The sequence below is a fragment of the Brachyistius frenatus genome, unplaced genomic scaffold (assembly GCF_029030835.1).
Source record: "Brachyistius frenatus isolate BFR_SWC_R1_liver_20210118 unplaced genomic scaffold, ASM2903083v1 Contig_104, whole genome shotgun sequence".
NCBI lineage: Eukaryota > Metazoa > Chordata > Actinopteri > Embiotocidae > Brachyistius > Brachyistius frenatus.
This window is the reverse complement of record NW_027210703.1, coordinates 1289422-1315012: the sequence shown is the minus strand read 5'-3', so window position 1 is coordinate 1315012 and position 25591 is coordinate 1289422. Positions and strand designations below refer to the sequence as shown.

At 43.7% G+C, this 25591-nt stretch overlaps 1 protein-coding gene across 5 annotated transcripts; it reads left to right on the top strand.

The window, feature by feature from the left end:
• smarcc1a (SWI/SNF related BAF chromatin remodeling complex subunit C1a) lies at positions 1 to 25019 on the top strand. Of its 5 annotated transcripts, none has more exons than XM_069711935.1 (28): positions 1 to 373; positions 1770 to 1889; positions 2027 to 2112; positions 2442 to 2523; positions 3162 to 3254; positions 3345 to 3414; positions 3824 to 3893; positions 4185 to 4260; positions 5159 to 5284; positions 6455 to 6549; positions 7148 to 7278; positions 8419 to 8478; positions 8629 to 8666; positions 9711 to 9832; positions 10165 to 10236; positions 10356 to 10469; positions 10837 to 10990; positions 11109 to 11216; positions 11366 to 11425; positions 11616 to 11874; positions 12360 to 12551; positions 13887 to 13942; positions 14346 to 14502; positions 14764 to 14945; positions 15138 to 15272; positions 18389 to 18716; positions 19499 to 19624; positions 20809 to 25019. In XM_069711935.1, exons 1-28 carry the CDS (start codon positions 185 to 187, stop codon positions 20898 to 20900), a joined length of 3393 nt encoding a protein of 1130 aa, XP_069568036.1. In that variant the 5' UTR covers positions 1 to 184; the 3' UTR covers positions 20901 to 25019. The 5 variants fall into 5 exon arrangements, with proteins under 5 accessions (XP_069568036.1, XP_069568035.1, XP_069568034.1 ...); XM_069711934.1 differs by having other exon boundaries at positions 2 to 373; positions 6431 to 6549; positions 14767 to 14945; XM_069711933.1 differs by having other exon boundaries at positions 2 to 373; positions 6431 to 6549.
• Positions 25020 to 25591: the final 572 nt, after the last annotated feature.

Below are 25591 nucleotides of genomic sequence, written 5' to 3'. Positions count from 1 at the left end.
AGTAAAAATCCTAAAAGGAAAAAGCCTCTTCCGATGCCTCCATTTCCCGTCGACCCTTTCGTACCGGGTTCTCGCGAGACTTGAAATTTGTGAACAGGTTTGCGGCTGCGCAATATCATTCGAAAACTTGCACGCTGAGCGACGCCGTGGAGGAGAAAGACAACGCAGCGAACAAAAACACACAATGGCGACGGCGGCGACAACGGCAGGCGGAACGGGCTCAGGCGGACCGGCCACCGGCCCGGCCGGCGGCGGAGGGGCCGCAATGGGACGCAAGAAGGACGGCGGCCCATCGACGAAATTCTGGGAGAGTTCAGACACGATATCCCAGCTGGAGACGGTGCGGCTGTGGATCGGGAAGCACTACAAGAAGGTGAAGCGAAGCTGCTCCTCCATTGATTCCTACGAAAGGCCCGCGTCCCGCTGGCACAATGGGGGGGCGGGAGGGGGGCGCAGATATCTTTAGCCAGCTGCAACCACGCAAAAAAAAAAAAAAAAAAAAAGACTAACCCAGATACACGTTTCAAATGTGTTCGCGTGTTTAAGACACGTTCGTGTAAAACACGCCGGGAAACGGAGAGACTCCCAATTTTACTTTGAAGCTATTTAGCTTTTCAGTTAGCTCGCCGTTAGCTCCGCTAACCGTCCATTCAGTAACGCCGAGAGGGGAAATGTTTACAAATGTTTATTGTTATTATTTGCAACTTTTCTCATTTCAAAATGTTTTTTTTTATTTTTTTTAAAACTCTCTTTATCAGCATTAGTTGAAGTGCCCGGGGAAGCTAAACACCCCCCCCCCCCCCCCCAAAAAAAAAAAAAACGGTAGTCACGGGGACACCATGCAGCCAACCTCATTATTATCATCGAGATAAACACAGCCTGACTTTTTTGTTTTGTTTTCTTTGCTTAAATTATATTTTTAGTGTGAAAGTTAATCATCAGATCTCCGCGTGCGTTTTGCAAGCGCATTTTTTTTTTTTTTTTTTTTTTTTTTTTTTTGGTGCCAGTGTTGAGTTTTGTCAACAGACTGTTACAGCCTCCACAAAGCCTGCTGCTCCTCAAGCTCCCCCATTCAAACCCACCGATACAAAATAATAATAATAATAATAATAAAGAAAATTAAAAACAAAATTCCAACTTGAATGTCATTAGTGAGAGATTGCAGTTTCGGAGGATTTATTTCACATTTTAAACAAACCAGAAACTTTACATGAAATCATTATATCGAGCTTGTTGACAGAAGTGAATTTTTTACTCCCGTGAGAATATTTATTGCGTCGGAAAAGTATCACAAAACTTTTTGGGGGGGTAAGAAAGCATCCTTGAAACCCTTCCAGCTGTTTGTGTACTTTTGTTGTTGGCCCTGAACTTGTGACCTCGTGTGGGGTGTGTGAGTGAAAACACTCGTTTCAGTGGCTGCTTCATATTAAATTCACCCACGGTTGACTTTTTTTTTATCGAATCTCAAATCCATCCTCAAAAGTTTTGGGCGAATTTTTTTTTTTTTTTTTTTTTTCCCTGCTTTTAAATGTTTGTGTTATTGTGACTTGTACTTTTTTTATTATTATTATTATTATTTTTTTTTACTTTTCTTCCATTTGATGACATTTATAATTGATTTATCAAAAAGAAGTTAACGGTCTCTGTGAAAACGGTGATTATTTCTACTTGTGTTGTTTATAGTACAGTTTTATGTCCGTTTGTCTGATGTGTGTGTTAATGAATGTTTTCATGCCCCCCTCCCCCCATCCCCCCGGTCCCGGTCCCAGCATGTCCAGAACGACTCCCCCTCCAGCAAGTCCTTGGCGGGCCTGGTGGTCCAGCTGCTGCAGTTCCAGGAGGACGCGTTTGGGCGCCGGGTCAACAATCCAGCTCTGACCAAACTTCCTGTAAGCAAACACACACACATTTTACTCCTAATGAAACCACACGCCACCAATTACAGCTGCACCCCCGGATGAAAGAAAAGGGGAAAAAAAAATTGCATGGTCATCGTTTTGTTTTTTTTCTTCCTCTTCATCCTCAGGCCAAATGTTTCCTGGATTTCAAGGCGGCCGGTGCTCTCTGTCACATCTTGGGGTCCGTGTACAAGTTTAAGAGCGAGCAGGGCTGGTGAGTCGATAAATCTGGTGTTCGCTCTCACACATAAACTCTCTCGTGATCCTGTCACGTGGACCGCGTGGCTTCTTTTTTTTTTTTATGTATTTGTTGAGAGTTAAGAAAATATTCTTATAGTTTTGCATTTTTTTAGAAAGCTGGTGTGGGTAAAATATATATATTTTTTTAAATTAGTTTTTTTTCTCCCCCCTAAATTTAACACGTGGGCAGTTATTGGCAATCATAGGAAAATCTTTCCATAATTATTATTATTTTTTTTAGTATCAATTACAAGTGCCATGTTGTAACCACATATGTCTCGTCTCCTCTCTGTGGACTCCCAGGCGCAGATTCGACCTGCAGAACCCGTCTCGGATGGACAGGAACGTGGAAATGTTCTTAAACGTAGAGAAGAACTTGGTCCAGGTACGAGATAAAGTCTTTTTTTTTTGGTATTTTAATGCATTTGATGATTACAACCAAAATTAAGATGCTTAGTTTTGTTATATCCAGTTATTTAAAGCACAGAAACTTACAGTTTTAGTTAACTGATTTTTTTTTTTTTTTTTAATGCCACTCCGTAACACAGTATGCAGGATATTCTGTTGTCATGTTGGTGTGTTGTGAACACAACATCTCAACCACCTTACGGCTAACGTGAAGCTTCATACCGACACCGTCGATCCCCCCATGCGTGGTTAGACGATCTGATTTCATTTTGTGAGGCTCTTTCGGCGCGAATTTGCATATTAATGAGTGAACGCTGATTGCCCGGGAACGGCTGCAACTAACAAGGTCAGGTTGACACCAGAATAGAATTAGATATTTGATTTTCGTGGTGCCTCGTTGCGCGTCATTTTTGCACATCAGCGAGGTGAATACTTCTTTCACACCGTTAGCCGTCTCGATGACAAAACAACATCGAGCACACGCGTGCGCCGATCGTCATCCTGCCGCTTTGTGTAACTTCTAAAAACACTCGTGACCAAACTGTAAAATACTTCGAGATGAGCAGCGATTATCTGACCGAAGACCTCCCCCCCCCTCCCCCTCTGTGCTCGTAGAATAACTGCCTGACCCGACCCACCGTCTTCCTGTCGACGGACATCGAGCAGAAACAGGCCAGCAAGCTCAAAGACATCATCAAAAGGCACCAGGTGAGCAGAACATCTCTGAAAAGGAAAGCTGTTTTGTTTCCTGTCATTTTAGTTGTTTATTCTTTTTTTTTTTTTTTCTTTCTCCATCAGGGCTCCATCACCGATGATAAGTCGAAGGCCACCCACCACATTTACCCCTCATCATCCCAGCAAGAAGAAGGTCAGTTACAAACCCTCCGTAGCTCACAGGTTCAAGTCTTAATCCCTTTATAATATGTAGAGATATTTCATTTCCTCGTGCCACTTTCATTATGTTTACAATATAATTATTATTTTTTTTTTTTGAAAAACTTATTTCTGCAACGAAAAGAAGCGGGAAACATTTTTAATATGATGTAAGAAATGCAAAGCTAGTAGGAATGCAGACAAGTGTTTTGTCAGAGTAGATTTTTGTTTATTAAATACCGAACATTTAATTGATTATTGTGACTGAACTGAACGTCATCATCCCCCCCCACCCTTTGTGTGTGTGTGTGTGTGTGTGTGTGTGTGTGTGTGTGTGTGTGTGTGTGTGTGTGTGTGTGTGTGTGTGTGTGTGTGTGTGTGTGTGTGTGTGTGTGTGTTTGCAGACGAGTGGCTGCGTCCCGTTATGAGGAAAGACAAGCAGGTGCTCGTGCACTGGGGTCTCTACCCGGACAGGTGAGCTCTCGGAGAAACCAAATTTAACCCGCACGTTTACATCTCTTTCTTTTTTTTTTTTTTTTTTATTCATCATTATTTTAATTTGTTTTTACAATTTGCATATATTAAATTATCCTGAGTTTAATTTCTAATGAGTACCAAAAAAAAAAACCGTTTTTTTTTTTTTTTTTTTAAATGAAACCCCTCTCGTGCCTGTTGGGAGTAACTGGTAGCCATGGAGACGGCAGCATATCAGATGATGAACGTCCTACTAAATCGCTCATCCACGACCGCTTTCTCCTCTGTTAGCTATGACACCTGGGTGTCGGCCAGCGAGGTGGACGGCGACCTGGAGGACCCGCCCAGCAGCGACAGACCCTGGAAGGTGAACGATCTTTAACTATCAATTAGTATTTGGTGCTGAGAACAGGAAAGTTGTCAAGGCAGCAGATTTGTATTTACTTTTAAATTTTTCTTGATGGATTTTGTTGTTGTTGTTATTTGTTTTAATTCTGAAGATTCATACGAGGATGCACTGGGTTTCAGGGTTTCGTAGCAGAAGTGGACCGCCTCCACTAAATTAGTACAAAAAAAAACTATTTACCCTCAGAGAAAAGAGCAGGGTCACATTTTTAGTCCATATTGTTCAGGCTTCAAAGTAATTTGATCGCAAGAGACACGTCATGATCTTGAGCAGTTCTCATGTGACCTACATTTCTACTTCATCTCATCAGGATCAGAGCTTTATTTATCCGTTGAGCGCTGCTCTTTCACTTTTTTTTACATCCAAGACTACAGAGGTCTTTTTTGGCTTCATCTGCTGCCGTTTTATCCCTTTTTAATTTGCACAATTTTAATATAATGACTGCATTTTTGTGTGTGTGTGTGTGTGTGTGTGTGTGTGTTCTTGTCACCAGTGTTCGCCTGTGACACGGTTGCCGATGCCCGATTAGTCAAATTTCCTCTAAACGTATCCAGCAGCCATAAACAGATGTTTAGTGTGATGCTGTGGTTGCATTTATTGCCATTCTCGATATTTTATAGATCATTTCAAAGTGCAGCATATGTTTGCTGAAAGTACTTAAAAAAGAAAAAAAAAAAATGAAACCGGTTGGTATTATAATAAAATACTGATTTCTAGTTGTTGTTTTTTATCCTGCAGCAGTGACTCTTCCACTGGAGAAATGAAGGCCGCGGTGTAATTGGATCCATTTTGAAAGTGATCTGATAAACGACCCAATAGTAAACAACCTCTTTTTGTCTCCCGTCCTTCCACCGATCAGGTCCACACCAAGTGGGTCGTGGACACCGACTCCTTCAACGAGTGGATGAACGAGGAGGACTACGAGGTGGACGAGCACAAGAAGCCCGTCAGCTTCCGCCAGAGGATCTTCCCCAAGGAGGAAGAGGTAGGTGTTTCTATGCTGTGTGTGTGAAAGTACATTTAGTGCATCACTACAGCTTGAAAACACAGTTGTTGTTGTTGTCAAGTGTCAACAACAACAACTCTACTGATGACGTGCGGCATGATTGTTACAACTAACCAGGGGGAAAAAAGCATCGAATGGCGTTCAGAAGATATGAATCTAAAACTGCTCACGAGTTCTGAAAACCTTTTTGTTTAGTGTGAATGCTTTGCGTGTGAGCGCCCGCTCTGTTGTTTTTGTTTTTGTTTGTGTTTTGCTGCACGTGGCCCCGCCGTGCGGGTTTCGTGCATAGTCGCCCTCCTTCGTCCACAACTGGCTTCAGTCCGTTTGTTGCCCATCCCCTTTTTCAATCCTTTCCTCACACGTTTTGTCTCCTTCCGATGAATCTCGGAGGGGTTTCTGTTCCTCGTTAGGAAAACGACTTTCCAGGAATTAAAAAAAAAAAAAAAAAATCCGACAGAAGGCTGGTAAACTGAAATATAACAGGTGGTTAAACTCACCGCACGTTACGGACTTACAGCCCAACAGCTGTCATGTAATTGCAATTTAAACACCCTTTAACTTTTCATTACGCTGTATTATTTTGGCAGCTTATGGTTTCCTCTAATGTTCGATTGGCCGTGCGCTGTTTCTCTGTTCCACTTAAAGGATAATTGCAGTTTTATTTCCACCAGCTATATTTCCCATTAAATGTGCCTTGTAGAGATTCATGGGAACACACAAAACTGCATGTTACCGGTGTGCATCGGAGCAACCGGTGTTGTCTCCCTGCAGCATAAAAACAACAACAACCACCGCCCAGACCCAGAGGTGCATGTCTGTGTTAAAGAGAAGCTGTTTTCCAGAGAGGACCGGTACACAGGAACCCCCCATCCCGCCCCCCCAGTCGTCGTCTCCTCCACCACCACCACCACCACCACTACCACAGCATCCCTTCCCCCTCCCCCCCCTCCCCGACACACACACACACACACACACACCTTTTCCTCCCTGCCGCCCCCCCCCCCCCCACTTCCTTCCTTCCTTGTGTGTGCAACCGTTCCATCCTTCTCATTCTGCGGCTCTTTCTCTCATCCTCCATCCCTCCGCCCCTCCCCACCCCCCCTGCGGGGTTTTTTGTCTGATCAGTCTTCCCGTACGCCCGATCGCAAGGAGCGCAAGGCCAACTCCGCCAGCAAGAAGAGGAGGCGCTCGCCCTCGCCGCCCAGCACACCCGCCGAGTCCCGCAAGAAGGGAGGCAAGAAGGGGTGAGCGAGGCCGATTTTATTCCTCAGTTCTTCTTCTTCTTCTTCTTCTTCTTCTTCTTCTGTTCAGAGGTGGAGCAAAGAGCCGAAAGTTTGTAAAATGAGAGAAAGTTTGAATAAATGCAGAAGCGATCTTGAGAAATCTCTAACCTCGTCTTTGCGTCTCGCAACCCGGTTTCCGACTTCCCTACACTGACTGTAGCGGCCGACTCAAAAAACATTCATTCGTGTTTTATTTACCTTCTTTTGAATTCACAGCAGTTTTCCCGAAACATCTCGAGGACTGTTTTTTTTTGTTTTTTTTTTTTAATGAAACGGGACTATTTTCATCTGCGGGTTAATACTTTCTGCCGAGTATTGAAGGCAGCGGGACAGTGGAAGATGGGATTGGGTCAAAGTAAGCGACGCGGTGATAAAGGAAGCTCACTGATGTTGTTTTTAATAGTTTTCTCAGGCAACACTTTGTTTTAAGTAACGTTGGTTTTGAACTTTCGATGGGAGATTTACTTTGGGACGTGCGGAAGAAGAAAAAAAAAAGGTGCTCTAAATTGTAAAGTGGTTTCATTCGACTGACCTTGTAATTTCCTGGCCGACGTGTCAGGAACTCGGGACCTCACTGGAAGCGACGAGGCCACAGAGGCGAGGAGGAGGACACGGAGGAGGACGTCACGAAGGACATGGACGACTCCTCGGCCGGCGCCAGCATGGAGGAGGGCAGCGGGTCCAAGAACGGTAATGTGCTGACGGGGCGGGATTCAGAGCCGAACGCTTCGAACAACCGGCGGTTTGATTGCAATGTCAAAAAAGAGTCAAGAGTTCTCCAGTAACTGTGTTTTACTGGGGATCAATGTTAGGACATGCGGCCAAAGCGTTATGTGCCGCTGTGCATGCTGGGTAATCTGGATTTGATGCAGGGAATTAAAAAAGGTTGTTAGCCCGGTGAGAGCGGGACTTCTTTTTTTGTGTGTGTGTTGCAAAAACACCATTAGCATCAACAACTAAAAACCTTTTTCCGTGTGGACCAGTAATTGATCTACTTGTGTTTTGGTCAGATTGTTTTTTATTTTTCTTGTGATTGATCTGCCACATGTCTTTCATTCTGTTTACAAATGCATCACGAGTGCAGCAACATTCAGGTGTTACCTCCCCAAGATAGTCTGAATTTACTTCCTTTATAGTCGCTTTTTAAAAACCTTCTCTGTTGATTTAAAAAAAAAAAAAAAAAAAATCTCATTCAGTTCTTTGTTCCTGGTGTACTAAGAAAAAAAAGATCCATTTTAATTTGACATCTCTGGTCGTGTGTGTGTGTGTGATTCCCCGTGAGGTTATCGTGGAGAACAGGGATGACGAGAAAAAGCACTCGGCAGCACAAAAATCTTCCCGACTCTCCCGCCGACAGACGAGCAGCCGGCAAAAAAATAAAGTAGCAAAACAGCCCCGGGGATGTTTGTTTATTTCCTTGATCTGTATTCGCCTTTTAAAACCAAACATGCACAAACCTCACTAAAAAAGTTTTTTTTTCTCTTCTTTTTTTTTTTTTTTTTTTAAGACCAAGTCCCATTTGCGATGTCCCACTTTTGTCCCAAAAATAAAAATGTCCTTTTCCTCCACACACACACACACACACACACACACACACACACACACACACACACACACACACACACACACACACACACACACACACACACACACACACACACACAGGATCTCTTTCAGTGTCCTCTTTTGCAAAAGCATCGTGTCGGTTAATGCCTCCACGCCCACGGCTGAATCAGACCGTCCTTGGATCTGTTTTTTTTTTTTTTTTTTTTTTTTTACTACTTCAGTTCTTCACTTTTTGTTCGTGTCTTTCTCTTTTGTTTCATGCAGCCAACTCGAAGAAAGACAGCGAGAACACTCCGGTCAAAGGAGGGACTCTAGCTGACCTCGGTACGTATCTATTATCGGATATGTGTGTTTAATCGAGTATGAAGTACAATAATCAGATAATTCGTTTCCAAAATGTGATCCTGGGACTTTTTTTATTCAAATTTTTTTTTTTTTTTTAAACTTAAGTCTGGTTTTTCTTTTTATTCCCAGATGACATGGAAGATGACTCCGTGCTGTCTGGTGGAAAGGTAAAGATGATTGACTCTGTATGTCTTCATCAAACACAGTCGGGGGGGAGGGAGGTGTGGCTTCTCGGTTAGGGTTATCGTCATTACAAGTATAAAAAAAAAAAAAATGTTTTTCTAGATAAATAATGAGTCCGACGAAAACATTTCTAAACTTCTAGTACATTTTTCATCTGAGGTGCGATCAAAAAGTTTTAAGACTCTTCCTTTTGCATGTAAAGTTGAGAGCCAACGCAACGATAACTTTCGTGAGTACGTTTCAGGGCTCGATCAACATCGGAATCGTTGTGGATTTTAGCTTCTTCATGTTCTTCCATTAAAACTTTGCTTTTTTTCCCCACCCGGTCAAATACATTATTTTGGGAGTTAAAAAAAAAAAAAAATCGAAATTCAGATGCTTTTTTTTTTCAACTATAAATTTCAAAATGCAGAAACTACATCTCTTGTTCTGTTTTATTGGTTTCAAAATTCTCCAAAGTTTTTTTTTTGGGGGGGGTGGGGGTTCGGTAGATTAACCAATCCGCCTTTCCTTTTCTCCCATTACACCCCAAATCCATCTTCACTCGCAAAAACTGCTGTGTCGGCTTAACTAACATATTGTGCATCGAAAGTGAGATTATTTCTGCCACAGCGGCTTCGTTTCCTGATAGAAACGCATCCTCATTGTTGAGAAACTCTACATCACACAATACGTCATCAACAGCAGGCTCTCATCACCCGCCTCGTTCATGGGCAACAGTCCCCCGAATACTTCACAAACAACAATGGCGTAAACAGAGGAAGTTGAGATGAACTTCTACTGTAAACTCACTGGATTAAATTAATAACACGTTACTGAAGAGTGTCTGTGCAGTCGGTCGCAGCAACAACAACAAAACAAAAAAAACAACCGCTGATCTCGACAGAAAAAGGGCTTCGTGTGGGGAAGACAACGGGATGCTGTGGGTTAGCAATTCTAGCTCAGTCGTTTAGAGAGCAGCATTATTATTATTATTAATATTATTATAAGCTAGCCTTCCGCTTCAGATCTTTTCTGCCTCTCCGCAGGATGACGAGGAACAAGGCAAAGGGGAGATCAACAGACTGATGGACGCCAGCGAGGACAACGTGACCGAGCAGACGCACCACATCATCATCCCCAGCTACGCCACCTGGTTCGACTACAACTGGTAGGAGCAGCGAAAAACGTGCATCACAATCAAGCTATTATTTATTTATTTATTCATTTTCAGATCGAGTGTTATTTATTTATTTATTTTTCGTGGTGTAATGAGTACTTTTGAGACGGTGTCGCAAAAATGCCTTCCGCAGCACACCGATGAAAGTGTTAAAAGCTCCAATGACAAGGTCACTATTACGGCAGTTTAATATTAGATTTGGTCATTTTTAGACTGCAGAAGACCACGTTTATCTTTGTCATTATTTTAACTTAATTGATGGTGATTTTGGATTTTAATTTCTCCTTGTAAATTATTATGTTTTTCTCTCTTTTCTTTGCTAGCATCCATGAGATTGAGAAAAGAGCCCTGCCTGAGTTCTTCAACGGAAAAAACAAGTCCAAAACTCCAGAAATGTGAGTTTTCACACGGTCACATCCACCAACAGCTTAAAAATGCAATATTTGTACGATGTTTTTTTGTTTTTTTTCTCTCATCATAATCTCCCCGTGATTCACCTCTACCACTAAAACAGATACCTGGCTTATCGTAACTTCATGATCGACACGTACCGGCTAAACCCTCAGGAGTACCTCACCTCCACCTCCTGCCGCAGGAACCTGACCGGGGACGTCTGCGCCATCATGAGGTGAGCTACATCCACACTTTCGTACTATTTTTCTCGGACCCTCTTGCATCATTAGGTATCACTCCAAACAGATTGTGCGCAATACGAGATTGTTTGTGATGGTTAACGGACTCATTCGAGGACCGATGCAGGAGACCATTCCCGCCCGCTGCCGTCACACTCACCTCTGGCCACATCTGTCCTTCACCATTAACACTGTTGTTTAAATCTATCTATAAGTTTGTATTAGAATGGATAAATGCTTCTGAACAGTAAGTGACTGTATTAGTTTAGTATTAGCCCTCCAAACAGCAGAAGATAACGAGATGTAAATGCTCAGAAAGAGAAGAAAATGAAAGTGTGACCTGTCATCACCGTGTCTCTCCAGAGTCCATGCGTTCCTGGAGCAGTGGGGTTTGGTGAACTACCAGGTGGACTCGGAGAGTCGCCCGTTGCCCATGGGCCCCCCACCCACACCCCACTTCACCGTGCTGGCCGACACCCCCTCCGGCCTCATGCCCCTCAACCACCGACCCCCTCCGGTAAGGAAAACTTAAACGGGGGGGGAGGGGCATATTATTTCCAGGTCTTTAAAGGCACTAAAACAGGAGTGTGTAACTCCGAATGTGTACTAATGCGTTCTGGGTTCGATCCCTCCAGATCCCGCCTCAACAGCCGATGCCCAACTTCATCGACAAAGGCAAAGACAAGGCCATCGACCTGCAGAACTTCGGCCTTCGCCCCGACCTCTACAAGAAGAACGCCAAGGTTGGGCTCACGATTCGACATCCTGAACGTGTTTTTCTATATTTAAGATTTGTACAATTTCCCTTTGAAGTTAGCGAAATAAATTCAAAGCAGCCACACTTTTGAGTCGCCGATTTTGATGTGATTATTGTTGTTTCGGCTCCTTTCAGGGTAAAGTGATCACCTCCACCAGGGATTGGACCGAGCAGGAGACTCTGTTGCTGCTGGAGGTGAGTTTTAACAGGAAGCTGCCAGAATATACTGCGAGGCTGCTCCTCAGTCTCTCTCTCTTCTCTTTTTTTTTTTTTTTTTTAAACTCCCTCCCTCCGCATCTGATTTTTCGAGTCTTGCACACCTCTCTAATCTCTAGCCCGAAACACGTACGAGGAAGTTATGACTCATATCTCGGCTTCCTCCCAGGCTCTGGAGATGTTCAAAGACGACTGGAACAAAGTGTCGGAGCATGTGGGTTCGCGCACCCAGGACGAGTGCATCCTGCACTTCCTGCGGCTGCCCATCGAGGACCCGTACCTGGAGAGCACCGAGACGACCCTGGGCCCTCTGGCCTACCAGCCCATCCCCTTCAGCCAGTCGGGAAACCCCGTCATGAGCACAGTAGCCTTCCTGGCCTCCGTGGTCGACCCCAGGGTGGCATCTGCTGCTGCCAAAGCAGCCCTCGGTGAGAACCGGTCGCAGAGAGGCAAAAAAAAAATTAAAATATGTAGATTATAAATAGGGATTGAACAGGATTTTCGAATAGTCGTAAAAACATAAAAAAAAAAAAAAAGTCTTCTTATATCCGACGATTGTTCTTTCCTGAATTTTGCCTAAAATCAAAAAGCTCAAAGCAAAATTTCTGTATTTTTGATTGCATCCCTTTTTATAAGATTTTCGCGGTGTATTATATTGGCTCCATTTTTTTTACAATAATAAATACATTTGTTTAAGAGAAGTTTTAAATGAAATTAGCATTGATTCTGAGCCACAGCTCCACATACTGTCTGTACAGATGTTGCTGGCTTTGCTTTTGCTAAAATCTGCAGTGTGGCAAATTAACATGCACAGTACAGCGGTCGGATTTGTGCAAGTGACCAAAAAATTTTTAAAAAAAAGATGTCAGTTGAGAACCGAAAGTATAAAATGCCCGCTCTGGTTTTTTTGCAGAGGAGTTCTCTCGCGTGCGTGAGGAGGTGCCCGCCGAGCTGGTGGAGGCTCACGTGAAGAAGGTGGAGGACGCGGCCAGGACCACGGGCAAGGTGGACCCCTCCTTCGGCCTGGAGAGCAGCGGCATCGCCGGGACCGCCCCCGAGGAGCCGGAGAAGACTGGTGAGCATCGCGTGTCCGGATGTAGTAAAGGTAGCCGCGCTCACACTCTATGCCCGCCCTGAAAAGTTTGTAATACGTGTGTTGAAAGGGGTAAAAAAAAAAAGAAGAAGCAGGTCGGGTTGAAAAGAGGGAAATGTAATCTAAGATGTAGCCACTGGGGGGCAGCAGTATCACGAGGGAAGCTGTTGGGCAGGGAGAGGCCTCTTGGATGCAGATCTCTGTGTGTGTGTGTGTGTTAATGCTGAAAGGAGAGTGGATGATGTCATCTTCACTTTATCAGTCCGTCACATCTTTGTTTTATTGTTCCTCAAATGATTTGATTTCACCAGAAAATCAGGCTGAGATCTATCCGTGTTTGTTGACATTTAAAGGTGATTCGGTTTAGGAGCTATACAGAAACATTTCTGCTATTCTGCTATATCGTGCTATTTATTTTGTGTGTGTGTGTGTGTGTGTGTGTGTGTGTGTGTGTGTGTGTGTGTGTGTGTGTGTGTGTGTGTGTGTGTGTGTGTGTCTGTGTGTACTGCCTTGGTAACCAGTGGATTAAAACAACAGTGGCAGATGGGGCAGGGCGTGGGGGGGAGGGGGTTGCAGAAAACTGGGTCATCACACTCCACCGTGCTCATGTGCTTTCTCCCTGTTTGGCTTTGTGCTTTCTTGAATCTTTTTTTGTTGTTGTTTATTTCTACTATCGTCGCCACATTCACTCATAAACACCCCCCGTCCCCACACACACACACACACGCACGCGCACACAAAATAAATAGCACGATTCATGAGCTGTGCCTGAATTAACGCCCTCTTGAGCCACAGTCATAATCAATAGGCTTGAATGTGTGTCCGCGGCCTGAAGCACTCAACCGACGCGCCGTCCACATTCAAACCTTTAACACACGCTCAAGTGCATCCGTGACACGGTTTAACACTCAGCTGCACACATGTATCCACCCAGTCACGTGTGTGTGTGTGTGTGTGTGTGTGTGTGTGTGTGTGTGTGTGTGTGTGTGTGTGTGTGTGTGTGTGTGTGTGTGTGTGTGTGTGTGTGTGTGTGTGTGTGTGTGGTCATTTGTGAGTTGTGTGCAGATGCTCCCACACCTCTCACTTCATTTCCTCTGGGCCTGTTCACACAAAAAAAATGCTTTCAACCTTAATTCCACTCAAACACTCGTTGTTGTTGTTGTTGTTGTTTACCTTAAATAATCAATAAATGCATTTCACTGCCGCCACCATCTTGCTACAGTTGTTATGACACATTTTTTTAAACTTGAGGCTGTAACACAACAATCACTCACCGTTTTTATTCTGCGTGTGTGTTTGTGCATGTGTGTGAGAGTCATGCTGATTTTTTTCTGTCACTTTTTTTAGAAACCACAGAGCCGGAAAAGATGGACACGGACTCGGACTCCCAGCAGGCCGATAAGGTGAGATCACCGCTTTGACCTTTTTTTTTTATTTCCCTCTATTCATGGAGGTTTGGCACACATTTACAAAAGAGTTGTACGACAGAAAGAAAGAACAAAAAAACAAAAAAAAGTATTTAAAGGGTAAAGCTTGGTGGTAACATGACATCACAAACCTGCCGAAGTTCACAACAGCACAGTTGCTGAATAGACACACCACTCGTGTGCATTTGTCCTTGGACTGAGCTTTTTTTTTCTTTCTTTACGTAGCACCCAGACCCACTTTATGATCCAAAAAACAAATAGAAATCAGATTTTATAGAACATGGGACCTTTTTAAAGTCCGACTCGGGGCCCTCGCCCTCGTTTCCTGTTTTTATTGGCGCCCTCCTTATCACCGCTCCTCTGCGTCGTCGCCCTTCAGGCCGAGTTGAAGGACGAGGCCGAGAAGCCCAGCGAGTCCGCGGAGAAGAGCGACAAGACGGAGGCGGCGGCGGAAAAGGTGAAGAAGGAGGGCGGCGAGTCGTCCGAACGCGAGGAGGAGAGTGAAGAGGGGGAGGAGGCCAAGAAACCGCCAGCAGGTAAAAAAAAAAAAAAAAAACTAGGTTTACGACACGGTGAAAGAACATGTCCGACAGACCTCCGGTTTCATAAGCGTTCATCTCGAACACTGAAGTTGTCATTGCTTGTTTAAAAAAAAAAAGTGTTTTTCAGCCCACTCGGCCCTTTTTCAAAACACCTTCACAAAAGTGCAGAAGGACTTTTTTTTTTTTTTTTACTTCTTCTCTGCTGATGCTGGTATTCAGAAAACACGCTTTAAAAAAAAAAAATGTCTCTTTCAGCAGACAAAGACAAAGAGGAATCTATGGAGACGTCGTCCTCGGAGCAGGAGAAAGAGAAGGAGGAGAAGGCAGCCACGGAGGAGGGAGAGGACAAGAGGAAGAAGCTGGAACACGACATCGGGGAGGGAAACATCGCCACCGCGGCCGCCGCCGCCCTCGCATCCGCCGCCACCAAGGCCAAGGTGGGGGGGGGGAAACACACAACAACTTCCATGAAGCGATGCACCTTTAATGTAGTGTTTCTGTGGGTTGGTTAAGAAGGCATTCCTGGGAAATACAGGAAATATAAATAAATATATATATGAAAAGAAAAGGGGGGTAAATGACCTCCTGAAACGCCACGATATCGGTCTGAACGTGTCCCTTCCTTGCAGCATTTGGCCGCCGTGGAGGAGAGAAAGATCAAGTCGCTGGTCGCTCTGCTGGTGGAGACCCAGATGAAGAAGCTGGAGATCAAGCTGCGGCACTTCGAGGAGCTCGAGACCATCATGGACCGCGAGAAAGAGGCCGTAAGTCAGACCGAAGCCTTCCCCCGAGATTAAAGTTGGATGCTTATTGGCCAGCGTGACCCTTTCTTAAAGTAGGAAAAACAGGCACGGCGTTAATTAAAAATAATAATAATAATTAACGCCGAGCCCTCGTATTCTCTAATGCGCAGTAAAGGCTCTTAGCAGTGGTGGTTCATAATGAAGGTCCATAAAGCGCCTAAAAATACGTTCAAAAACTGCCCACGTTATCCCCTCGGATGGTTCGGCATCACGCGGCGCCATACCAGTACAGACGCTTTGATTTTAATCCAATTTATTAATTACAGTACAAATCATGTTTAGAGGGGGAGAGTATCCCCGGTATTTTTTTAAAATTTTTTGTAGCTACGATTGACAGATGTTCCCTAAACACCTCACATGCAAGCTTCAATTCACTCGTGTTCCCTAAACACCTCACATGCTATCAATAGACACAAGCTGTATTTAAAAAGATTGAAATAAGGTGTCTTAATGTAAGATTTATTTCAGTTCAAGTGATTTAAAAAAAAAAAAAAAAATTTTAATGGACCGAAAGTTCTGGCTCTGAGGAACTCGTTTCTTTTCTCTCCAAAATAATCGAGAGTATCGACGCTACGATTCATGAAGCACTTTGACCGGACGGCAGCCGGAAGTTTCATCGTAGCCGCGGTGGAACGAGCTAATTAGCTGCAGCTGCTGTAATCTGCCAACTCGGGATGTTGTGTTGTCTTAATAACCAAAAAGCGACAGTTGGCGCCGACTAAAATTAGAAGCCTGATGATGAGTTCCCAAATCTGTGTTTTGCAAATAAGAAGAGGGCTGAACACGAGACGGATAATAAGACAATGCCTCCATTCGCAACATGTGTTTGACTTTTTAAAGATAAAATTTTTTTTTTTTTAAATGCATCCTTTTTTGGGGAAATTTCCCAGACGCCATTAATCACTGAAGAATCTTTTCCTTTCAGGTTCTTTAAGCGCTCGGGATCTTTTTCCCCGACAGCTAGCGTCTTTCTGAGCTCATCATCTGGGACGGCAGTAATTCTTGACAGTTTTGACAGGTTTTTTTTCCTCTCCATGTTTTATCTTTGCAGCAAAGACATCAGGAACTGATTTTCATTTCTTTGTTTAACTAATTTTCTCCGTGGCAGAAAATGTCACCAGCATCAGGGCTTAACAAAAGCGCTTATAAACTGAACTCAAACAACCCACAATGCATCGCTCTCTGCAGAAGACACTTTGACACCGGTGCTAAAAACATAACTTTCTAAACATATAACAACGGCCACTTTTTCAAACCTAATTTTCCCCGAAAAAAATAAATATTGTCTTTTATTCCGGCCAATACGATACGACAGCCAACAAACAAATAAAACGAACAAATAACCACCAAAATATCCAGCGTCACGCATCACAGCGCTTCGTACACATCATTACCTGCTTGGCTCTAAACAGCGAGTTAAACCTGAACATTTTGAATTCATGTGCCCGCAAAACAAACATTTCTAGGTGGGTCATTTATTTTCCTGGACATGTTACACCAATGTTAATATTTTATGAGGTTTTTTGGGGGGGGGGGTGGGTTATCACGACCACAGCAGCTCCGGCACCAACATATTATTTATTGTTAAGTGTAAAAAGTATCATTTGGGGTGGGGGAAAAAAAATCCACAAGAAAAGAACATTTTTAAGTCTTACGCTTTTCTGAGCAACTTTGAAACGAGCGTCTTAAACTTTTATTCACTTTCTGGGTTTGTTAGCAAAGTGTTCAACTTTGACGTCGTAAAGTTTAAAGGAGCTTCAGAACATTTCAATTCAGAATAAAGACCAAAAGAAAGAACCGCGCATTAAAAGTAAAGTATTTAATGAGACTGCATTAAAAGTGACTCAGAGCGGTTTTCTGTGTTGACCCGAGGAGCCGGTAAATATTTAGCTCATCGGCAAATGTTGCCCTCTCAACCAGCCGCTTCACCGCTCCGTCCCCAAAATCTTCCGCGGAGACCGAAGAGCAGAAACGGCACCGATTTGCTTTCAGGGAGCCAAATTGGCAATAAAATAAATTTTCCACAGTAAAAAAAAAATAAAAAAAGGTGTTTAGTGAGGCAAGTGAAACGGTTGCCTACCTCAAAAGGGGACATGAATGACTCTCAGTGCTTGTTTGTGTGTGTGTGTGTGTGTGTGTGTGTGTGTGTGTGTGTGTGTGTGTGTGTGTGTGTGTGTGTGTGTGTGTGTGTGTGTCCTGCCGACCCCCCACCCCCTTCTTCCTCGGACGATCCCCGGAGACGGTAGCGAGAGTTTAAAAACTGTGTTTTCACCGCATCGGGAGCGCAGCCCAGTTTCACAGCTGTAAAACGAACTCTGGTTAAAGAAGCTTTCCAATGACTGGAGAGAAACCAACCCGCTGCTGCTGTTGCCATGAGCTATAAAACCCAGAGCCTCCGAGGAAAAACAACAACAACAACAACAACAAGAGATCCACACGGTTACAGCGAAGACAAACACGAGACAGATTTACAGCCAGTTTAAGACCTTCGTCCATCTACGGACACAAAAACAGCCCCTGAAAATGAACCGACCTGCTCCTTCCTCTCCTGCTCGTTTTAAATTTTAAGCTTCGTAAAGGCTTTTCGTGGGTCAGTTAACCCGCTATCTTTTTTTTTTTTTTTTTTTTTCTACTAGCCTGTGTATATATTTTTTGTTTTTTTTATACACCCAGCTCCACCAAAGCAACATGCAAGTCAAGCCAGTGGATTATAGGAAGTGCTTCTGCAAAGGCTGCAAACTGCTGCTGATTGTTTTTTGATATTATTTTTTTCAATGCTCCTTGGTGCTACAAAAAAATGCATAAAACATCGGGGGATGGGTCCCGATAGCCGCTTAAATTTTTTTTGGGATCCGGTACCGTGCTCGTAAAACCAAATTTTGCTTTTATATGACGGCGGTAGTCGACGCGATGCATCGCCTGGTTCGTGGTTGTTTTTCTCCCGAGATTCTGTTTTTTGTTATGCACGCGACGCTCGTATCCGCCGGCCGCTGGTGGATGTCTCGACAGTTGTTGTTGTTGTTGTTTATGACGAATCTTCTCATTTTAATCATGTTCCTGTGCGCGTCTTCCCGCAGTTGGAGCTTCAGAGGCAGCAGCTGCTCACCGAGCGTCAGGCGTTCCACATGGAGCAGCTCAAGTACGCCGAGATGAAGGCGAGGCAGCAGATGGAGCAGCAGGCGGCCGCCGCCGCCGCCGCTGCCGCCCAGGCGGCCGCCGCCGCCGCTCAGGCGCAGGGACAGGCGCCCGGATCCGGACCCCACGCTGGGGGGCCGCCTCCGTCGGGCATGCACCCCGGAGGACCCCCGCCACACCACGGAGGGCCACCGCCCGGCGCCGCGATGCACCCGGGCTACCCGCCGATGGGCCACCACCCCATGGGCCCGCATCACCCGGTACAGACAGGTGAGAAATCCACGACGGTTTTTAGACCACGTCGGCCCACTTTTGTGTTTGTGATCATAGAGACAACGAAAAAAAAAAAAACATGTTCGAACAATAAACTGTATATAAAAGTGTTTGTAGCTTCCGGCTCTGAAAAATGAGGCCGATGCAGAAGTGGCTTAAGCTGTGATCCCACCGAGGGCCAGTAGAGGGCGGCTCCGAAAAGCCTCCGGCTCCGTAGACTCCCATTCAACTAGTCTCATCAAATTCTCGGTGTTGTTAGCTAAAGTCGCTCCTTTTTATACGTTTTCTGGAGGTCCATCTGAAAATAATCCCTCATTCATTAGAAAATAAACTTCGAAAAGGTGTGTTTTGAGGGGCGTGTCTGTTTGATTGACAGGCCTGTGGTGCAGTCAGGTTACGGCTATCGGTGGGCGGGGACGTAGTATCGTCGGGTCTCCAATCAGATCGAGCCAGATCGCCCGCTCGTCCAAATATGGTCACTTCCTGCTCCAAACTAGCAAAGATGGCACCGGCCAAATTCCGAGCTCGAGGTTTCATAACGGCCGTTCACAAACCGACGGGCGACGCCACTGCTGGCCGCCGCTTGGTTTTAAGAGACACAGACAGAGAGGGATTTAATTACATGCTACTTATTTGTCATTTAAAAAAAAATTCAAAAAAATCTAAATGGTTCATGCAGATTTTTTTATTAAAGCTCCGCCCTCCCCGTTTGATCCCTCGTGACATTTCCTGCTGCTCGTCCTCCTCCAACCAAAATCTCCACACGTCTGCTCCCGCAGGACCGATGGGACCCGGCCAGCCGATACCGGGACGCATGCTGACCGGCCCGCCCTCTGCCGGCCCCCCTCCCGGCGGCATGCCTCCCATGATGCCTCCGCGCCACCCCGGGGCTCCCAACGGCATGTGTGAGTACAAATAACGTGTGCGCGCATATAATCCACTTATTTGCACCGCACACAACCCGAGGGAAAAAAAAATTTAAAAAAAGGTTTCCCGGAATCCAGACGCGACCCAACGCTGACAAGCTGGTATTTACTTTGAATGTTCAGCTGCAGCTGAACATTTGGATCCTCGCTTGCTTATTAGCATCAACATCGCGCGCCCGAGTCGGCAGTTTTAACGTTGATTTCTCCGACCGTGTTGGATCGGCGAGCCAATCAGCAGCTGAGATCAGGCGGCGGCATAATGACATGTTTTGACAGCTGTTGTGTTTGTTGTTTCTCCACCTGCAACGCAGTTATTATAGAATACAATTCACACACTTTCAGAATGTATTTACCAAAGTTTTCCACTTTAATTACTGTAAATAGACTCTTTTTTTTTTTTCCAGCACATAAATTAAAATAATACCAATAACTTTAATACAAATTTTATAAGAGCTCATAAGTCGTTTTAGGCTTTTGTTCGTAAATCGAGATGAAAAAGAATAAATGGCTTTTAGGTGTTTGTTGATTTTTGTAAAAAGAAACAAAATACGCTGCTTCTACGCAAACATTACAACACAAGAGGTTGCATTCAAAATCCATTTTGATGCAACTTTAAAGTCAATTTTCCTCTGTAACGCTTCGAAGTCAGGCAGCTTCACAACATAATCTCTCCCTGACGAATAACAGAAACCGAGAAGAAAGGGGTCGAAAAAATTCAGACGCATCGGGTTTTCAGCGTGAATAAAACAAGCATCCTCAGGAATAATAATAAAAATTTAAAAAAAAGCTGCTTCTGCACTACATTAATAAAAAAAATTTTAAAAAATCCAGTTTGCTTATGGTCCAATTTCTGTAACGTCCACTCCAGCGACTTCTACACTTGTTTACTGTAAAGCGATCTAATCTTGACGACCCTCACCGTAGTTGCACATGTAGTCCTATGTGATGTTTTGATGACGAAGCATAAAAATAAAAAAAAAACAGCAAAGATTACTGGCAGATATATAACTGTTGTTTTTTTTTTTCCCCCCCGCTTCTTCTCACCTGTTCTCGTTAATCATCTTAAGGTTTCCAGAGAAGCCCTTTCACACTCCTCGTTTAACTTCGACCCGGCGAGGCTTCTTTATTTCTGTCTCAACCTGCATCTTTCCCCTCTCCCGCAGACCCCGGCCCGCCACCCGCGCAGCCCGAACCGATCCCTCCTGTTCCCGTGGGTCCTCCGGCGCCTGCGAGCGGACGAGTCGCTGACAACTAAGAAACCTACACACACGCAAACACACACACACACACACACACACACGAAACTAACTCTGAACAGCAGCCCTCTCTTTAATGGCCTTTTGCTACTGGCTCGATATTTTTCCCAGCAACACTCACACCTACCACAAACTACATCTCACACACACACACACACACACACACACACACACACACACACACACACACACACACACACACACACACACACACACACACACACACACTCAGGGTTCAGTGGCAAAGGTAACCCGATGATTTTTTTTTTTTTTTTTTTTGTGTGTTTTCCACACACACACACACACACATGCAGACTTTCCTCTCAGGGCACAGCTGCAAGGGTCGTCTAGTAATAAACACTGTTTTCTGCTCTGGAGGGCCGGATGGAGGCTGTAGGGAGGCAAACAAAGACACACAACTGATCAGAAGAACAACAACAAACTTTTCTCTCTTTCCACTGCGGTTTTAATTGACACTGTAAGTCCTTCTCACACACACACACACACACACACACACACACACACACACACACACACACACACACACAGCTCTTATCGTCTGGCTCCACTTTTCTAAAAGACTAACACTAGGGGGAGCTAGTGAGACGGGAGGGCCAGACAGACAAGCAGGTGTGTGAGCTGCAGCACACACACACACACACACACACACACACACACAAGGCCAACAGATTGTTCGGACAGTAATACAACTAAGGCCCCAGCCTGCCCTCACTCTTGTCTTGTCGAGTATCTACCTCTCGCTCCTCTTTAAATGATACACTGTAGTGCTGTGTGTGTGTGTGTGTGTGTGTGTGTGTGTGTGTGTGTGTGTGTGTGTGTGTGTGTGTGTGTGTGTGTGTGTGTGTGTGTGTAAGACAGAGGGGTGTTTGATGGTGGTGGTTTGTGCCTTTTTTTATATATATATATATACGTAATTAGTGGCTTACCATTTAATTCCTGCACAAGTTGAGTTGCAGGAAACTTGAAACTATTTAATGCCAAAAAAAAAAAAAAAAAAAAAAGATACAAATTGAAGAATAAGGCTTAAAAAAAAAAAAAAAAAAAAAAAAAAAAAAAATGCATAAATATAAATGCTAAAGCCTCTTCTGTCTTTTTGCTGCAAAAAAAAAAAATAAACCCTCGAATCTGCAGGAAAGCTGTTTTTCTAATCTGCTTGAGAGGTTGCGTCTCCCCCGTTTATCGACCCAAACAAAGATGGCAGCTGTAAATAGTGCTACTTAACCGTCTCCCGGGTCGAGGAGCGCGGAGGCTCCTCGTGGGAAAAAAATCGATTTAAAACTGTTACTCATTGTACATAGAAGGAAATATTTCTCACAACAGGATGCAAGAGTCATTTTTTGGGGGGGGGAGCGGATGATTTCTGTTTGAAATTTAAAAGTGGCGGGGTTTTTTTTTTTAATTTATTGTCAACAAATCCTAAGAAAAAAAAAAAAACTTAGCAAAAAGTGTATGTCGGTCTCTATACTTTCTGACCTCCTAACTGACTGAACATGTCCTTTTTAAAAACGGCTCGCAAACATATTTGTTTAAAGAGGCTAAATACCGTCTTGTTTTAGCAGCTTTTTTTGTTCGTTAAACTGGAGGAAAAAGTGCATTATGGGAGAGCGGGGGGGGGGGGATACTTTCATCTGTGGATTAATCCTAATCAGGGACTACAGGTCACACAGAGCAACAGTTGGGCTCACCGATGTGTTTTTTTTTTAATTATTATTAACAACAATGAACATCCAAATACATTCTTCTTCTGTTTTTTGGGGTCTTTTAATTGGAAATTTTATATATATATGGTTTTTTTAAATGTTAAAACTTTTGACATCTGAGGCACAAAGCTGAAGCTCGGTCCACCATCATTCCTCCTGCTGTCACACCACCACCGCAGCACTGTAGCTCGCACACACACACACACACACACACACAGAAAACGTAAACTAAACTGAGGCGAACACTGGAGGCTGCACACACACACACACACACACACACACACACACACACACACACACACACACACACACACACACACTTGGCCAGACCCTGCCACAAAGCACTGGACACACACACACACACACACGTAACCTCCTGCTGACCTTCACGCAGCCTTTTTTCAGAGAGTGAGACGCCGCGATGCAGCTCGGCTGAAACAACGCGGCTTTTAGACTTTTTTTTTTTTTTTAGGTGCTAATATTGTAGCGACTAAACTCCGCCCCCTTCCTCCTCCTCCTCCTCCGCTCAGTTTCCTAGCGCTGCCTACCTCGCTAACACCCCCCTCCCCCTCCTCCTCTTTATCGCTCGCACATGTACGTTTTCTTTTTTTTTTTTTTTTGCGTCGCTCCGTTAAAACTCAGCAATATCCTCGTTTCTGCGCAGCGACCCGCAGAAACGTTCCCGAGCTTCTAAGCGATCGCGACAGTTTCAGTCCTCGAATCCTGCGACGTTTTGCCGTTGAACGTAAAGGAGAACAACGATTGGCTGAAACGATCGGCGTTAGACTCTTCGGGAAATTATCAGGAGCTACTTTGAGCAACAAAAAAAAGGCCAATTGAGAGTATTCAACGAACTGCCCGCTGTTTTTTTGTTTTTTTCTGTTATAAAAATGGTGAAATTAATATTCTTTGGTTTCAGGACGGTTGGACGGAAGAAAAAAAACCTACTTTTTCCACAAAAATTGTCATCGGTTCAAAAACTTCGCAGAAGATGCGTGAAAAAAAATCTTCAGTTACGGCTTGTTTATTTTAATTCTCAATTGCTTAGTCAGCAAAATTGGTGATAAATGCTCGTCGCAGTCCAACCAGCAGCTATAAAACTGAGAAATGATTAAAATCCGAATATGTTTGGTAATTTCTTTAGAAGATTATTGAGACTTAATTATTATTCATATTTATTATTGTTATTATTTGTTCTTCATCCCCGAGAAAGCATTTTGACAAGAAAATAACGTGATTCATTAGTGACCGTTCGTGTTGCGCAATATTCCTTGACGGTTCATGTTTTTTTTAGATATTTTCTGGGCATTTTAAGGACTTTAAAAAGAAAAAGTCTAAAAAACAAACGTCGAGTTGTTCTGAAGCGTTTTTTGTGAGCGAAAGAAAAAAACTTTCTTTGTTTGCAGGATCGACTTCTGAAGTTCTTTTTAAAAAAAAAAAAAAAACCAAAAAAAAAAAAAAACGGTGACACGGTTGGATAAGGTCATTAATTAATGACCTTCACAAATATGTAAAAAAAAAAAAAAAAAAAAGTTTTATACTTATCGTTCGTTCCACTTCCACGTAACGCTTAGTCAGCTTTAAATCACTGACGATTAAAAAAAAAACTCCTTTCAACAGTTAATTTAAAAAAAAAAAAAAAACATCCTGCATCTGTCCACAGTCGACACACGGGTCAATAATAAAGAAAAACCCAAAAATTAGGTCGTTTTTAACGTGAAGTCTTAAACCCCCCCCTCCTGCCGCTCCCCCTTTTTGCTAGCACTGTTAGTATCTGCTACCTCTTCCTCGTTCATCCGCTAGCTACCTCTTCTAGATAATCTTCCTCTCGCTATCTGCTACCTCTCTTTGCGCACCCCTTCGCTACCTCTCGTTCCCAATTGCCTTTCTTTCGGTTTCCTTCTTCTTTTAAAAAAAAAAACAAAAAAAAAGAAAATAACAATAACAATGTCTTCTCGTCTTTTCTTTGCCCCGCCCACATGACTGCTGCATCACTGACTGTTGCCCCGCCCCCTTTTCTCCTGAAGAAGAAAACGTTCGTTCATTCACTCGCGCTCTCGTCCGCCGTGACCCCCCCCTCCCTCTCCCTCCCTCCACCCCCACCACCACCACCACCACCACCACCCCTCCCACCCCCTCCATTCGACATCCTACCAGGCTTGTTATGTAATATCACTTAATTATGACGGGATTCACCTTACATATATTATCTTTAATCGAATCTTTTGTGTTGATGGTAATGTATTTTTAAGGAGAAGTTTTGTGTAGATGGACGTTATCTCTGTTCTTTGTAGCAATTGTTTTTCTTTTGTTTTCTTTATTTTGTTTTCTTTATTTTGTATGGGGTCCGTTGGTACTTGGACCTAGCCACTTGTCGAATAAACTGTTTTGTATGAGGTCGATGTCTACATTTTTATTCATACGTTTTTCTTTCTTCAGACATGAGACTTTTTAATAAATCGGCCGAAATCTCACAAAAGCTGAAGTTGCACTGTTAAATAGCGGCAAAACGGAGCAGCAATAAATACACCTTCAAAATTCACTTAACGTTCCCTTTAAAACAAATCGGTTTACAATAAAAAAAAAAATAAAACAAAAGTCTGAAGGAGAAGCACTTTAAAGTGATTTCCAACGTAACGGAACAAAAAATATCTGATTAAATAATCTGCTCCAAAACTTTAAAAGAAGTTAACCGATGGATTTTCGGATTTGTTAATGAAAAGATGATTCATTTCCTGCCATTATGTCCATGTTTTGTTTTGTTTTTTGTTTTGTTTTTCACACGCTTGCAACTCCAGGAAGAGAAACTGGATTATCCGTCTCTCGCTTTTGTGTCGGGATCAGCGACTTTGCTGTTAAAACATCTGCACCGTAAATATGTTCGGCGTGTGTGAAGCGCACAGTCTTTAGTTTTGTAGTGATGTCACAGGATTATCCAGCCGGTGCGGAAGAAAAAAAAAAAAACGGTG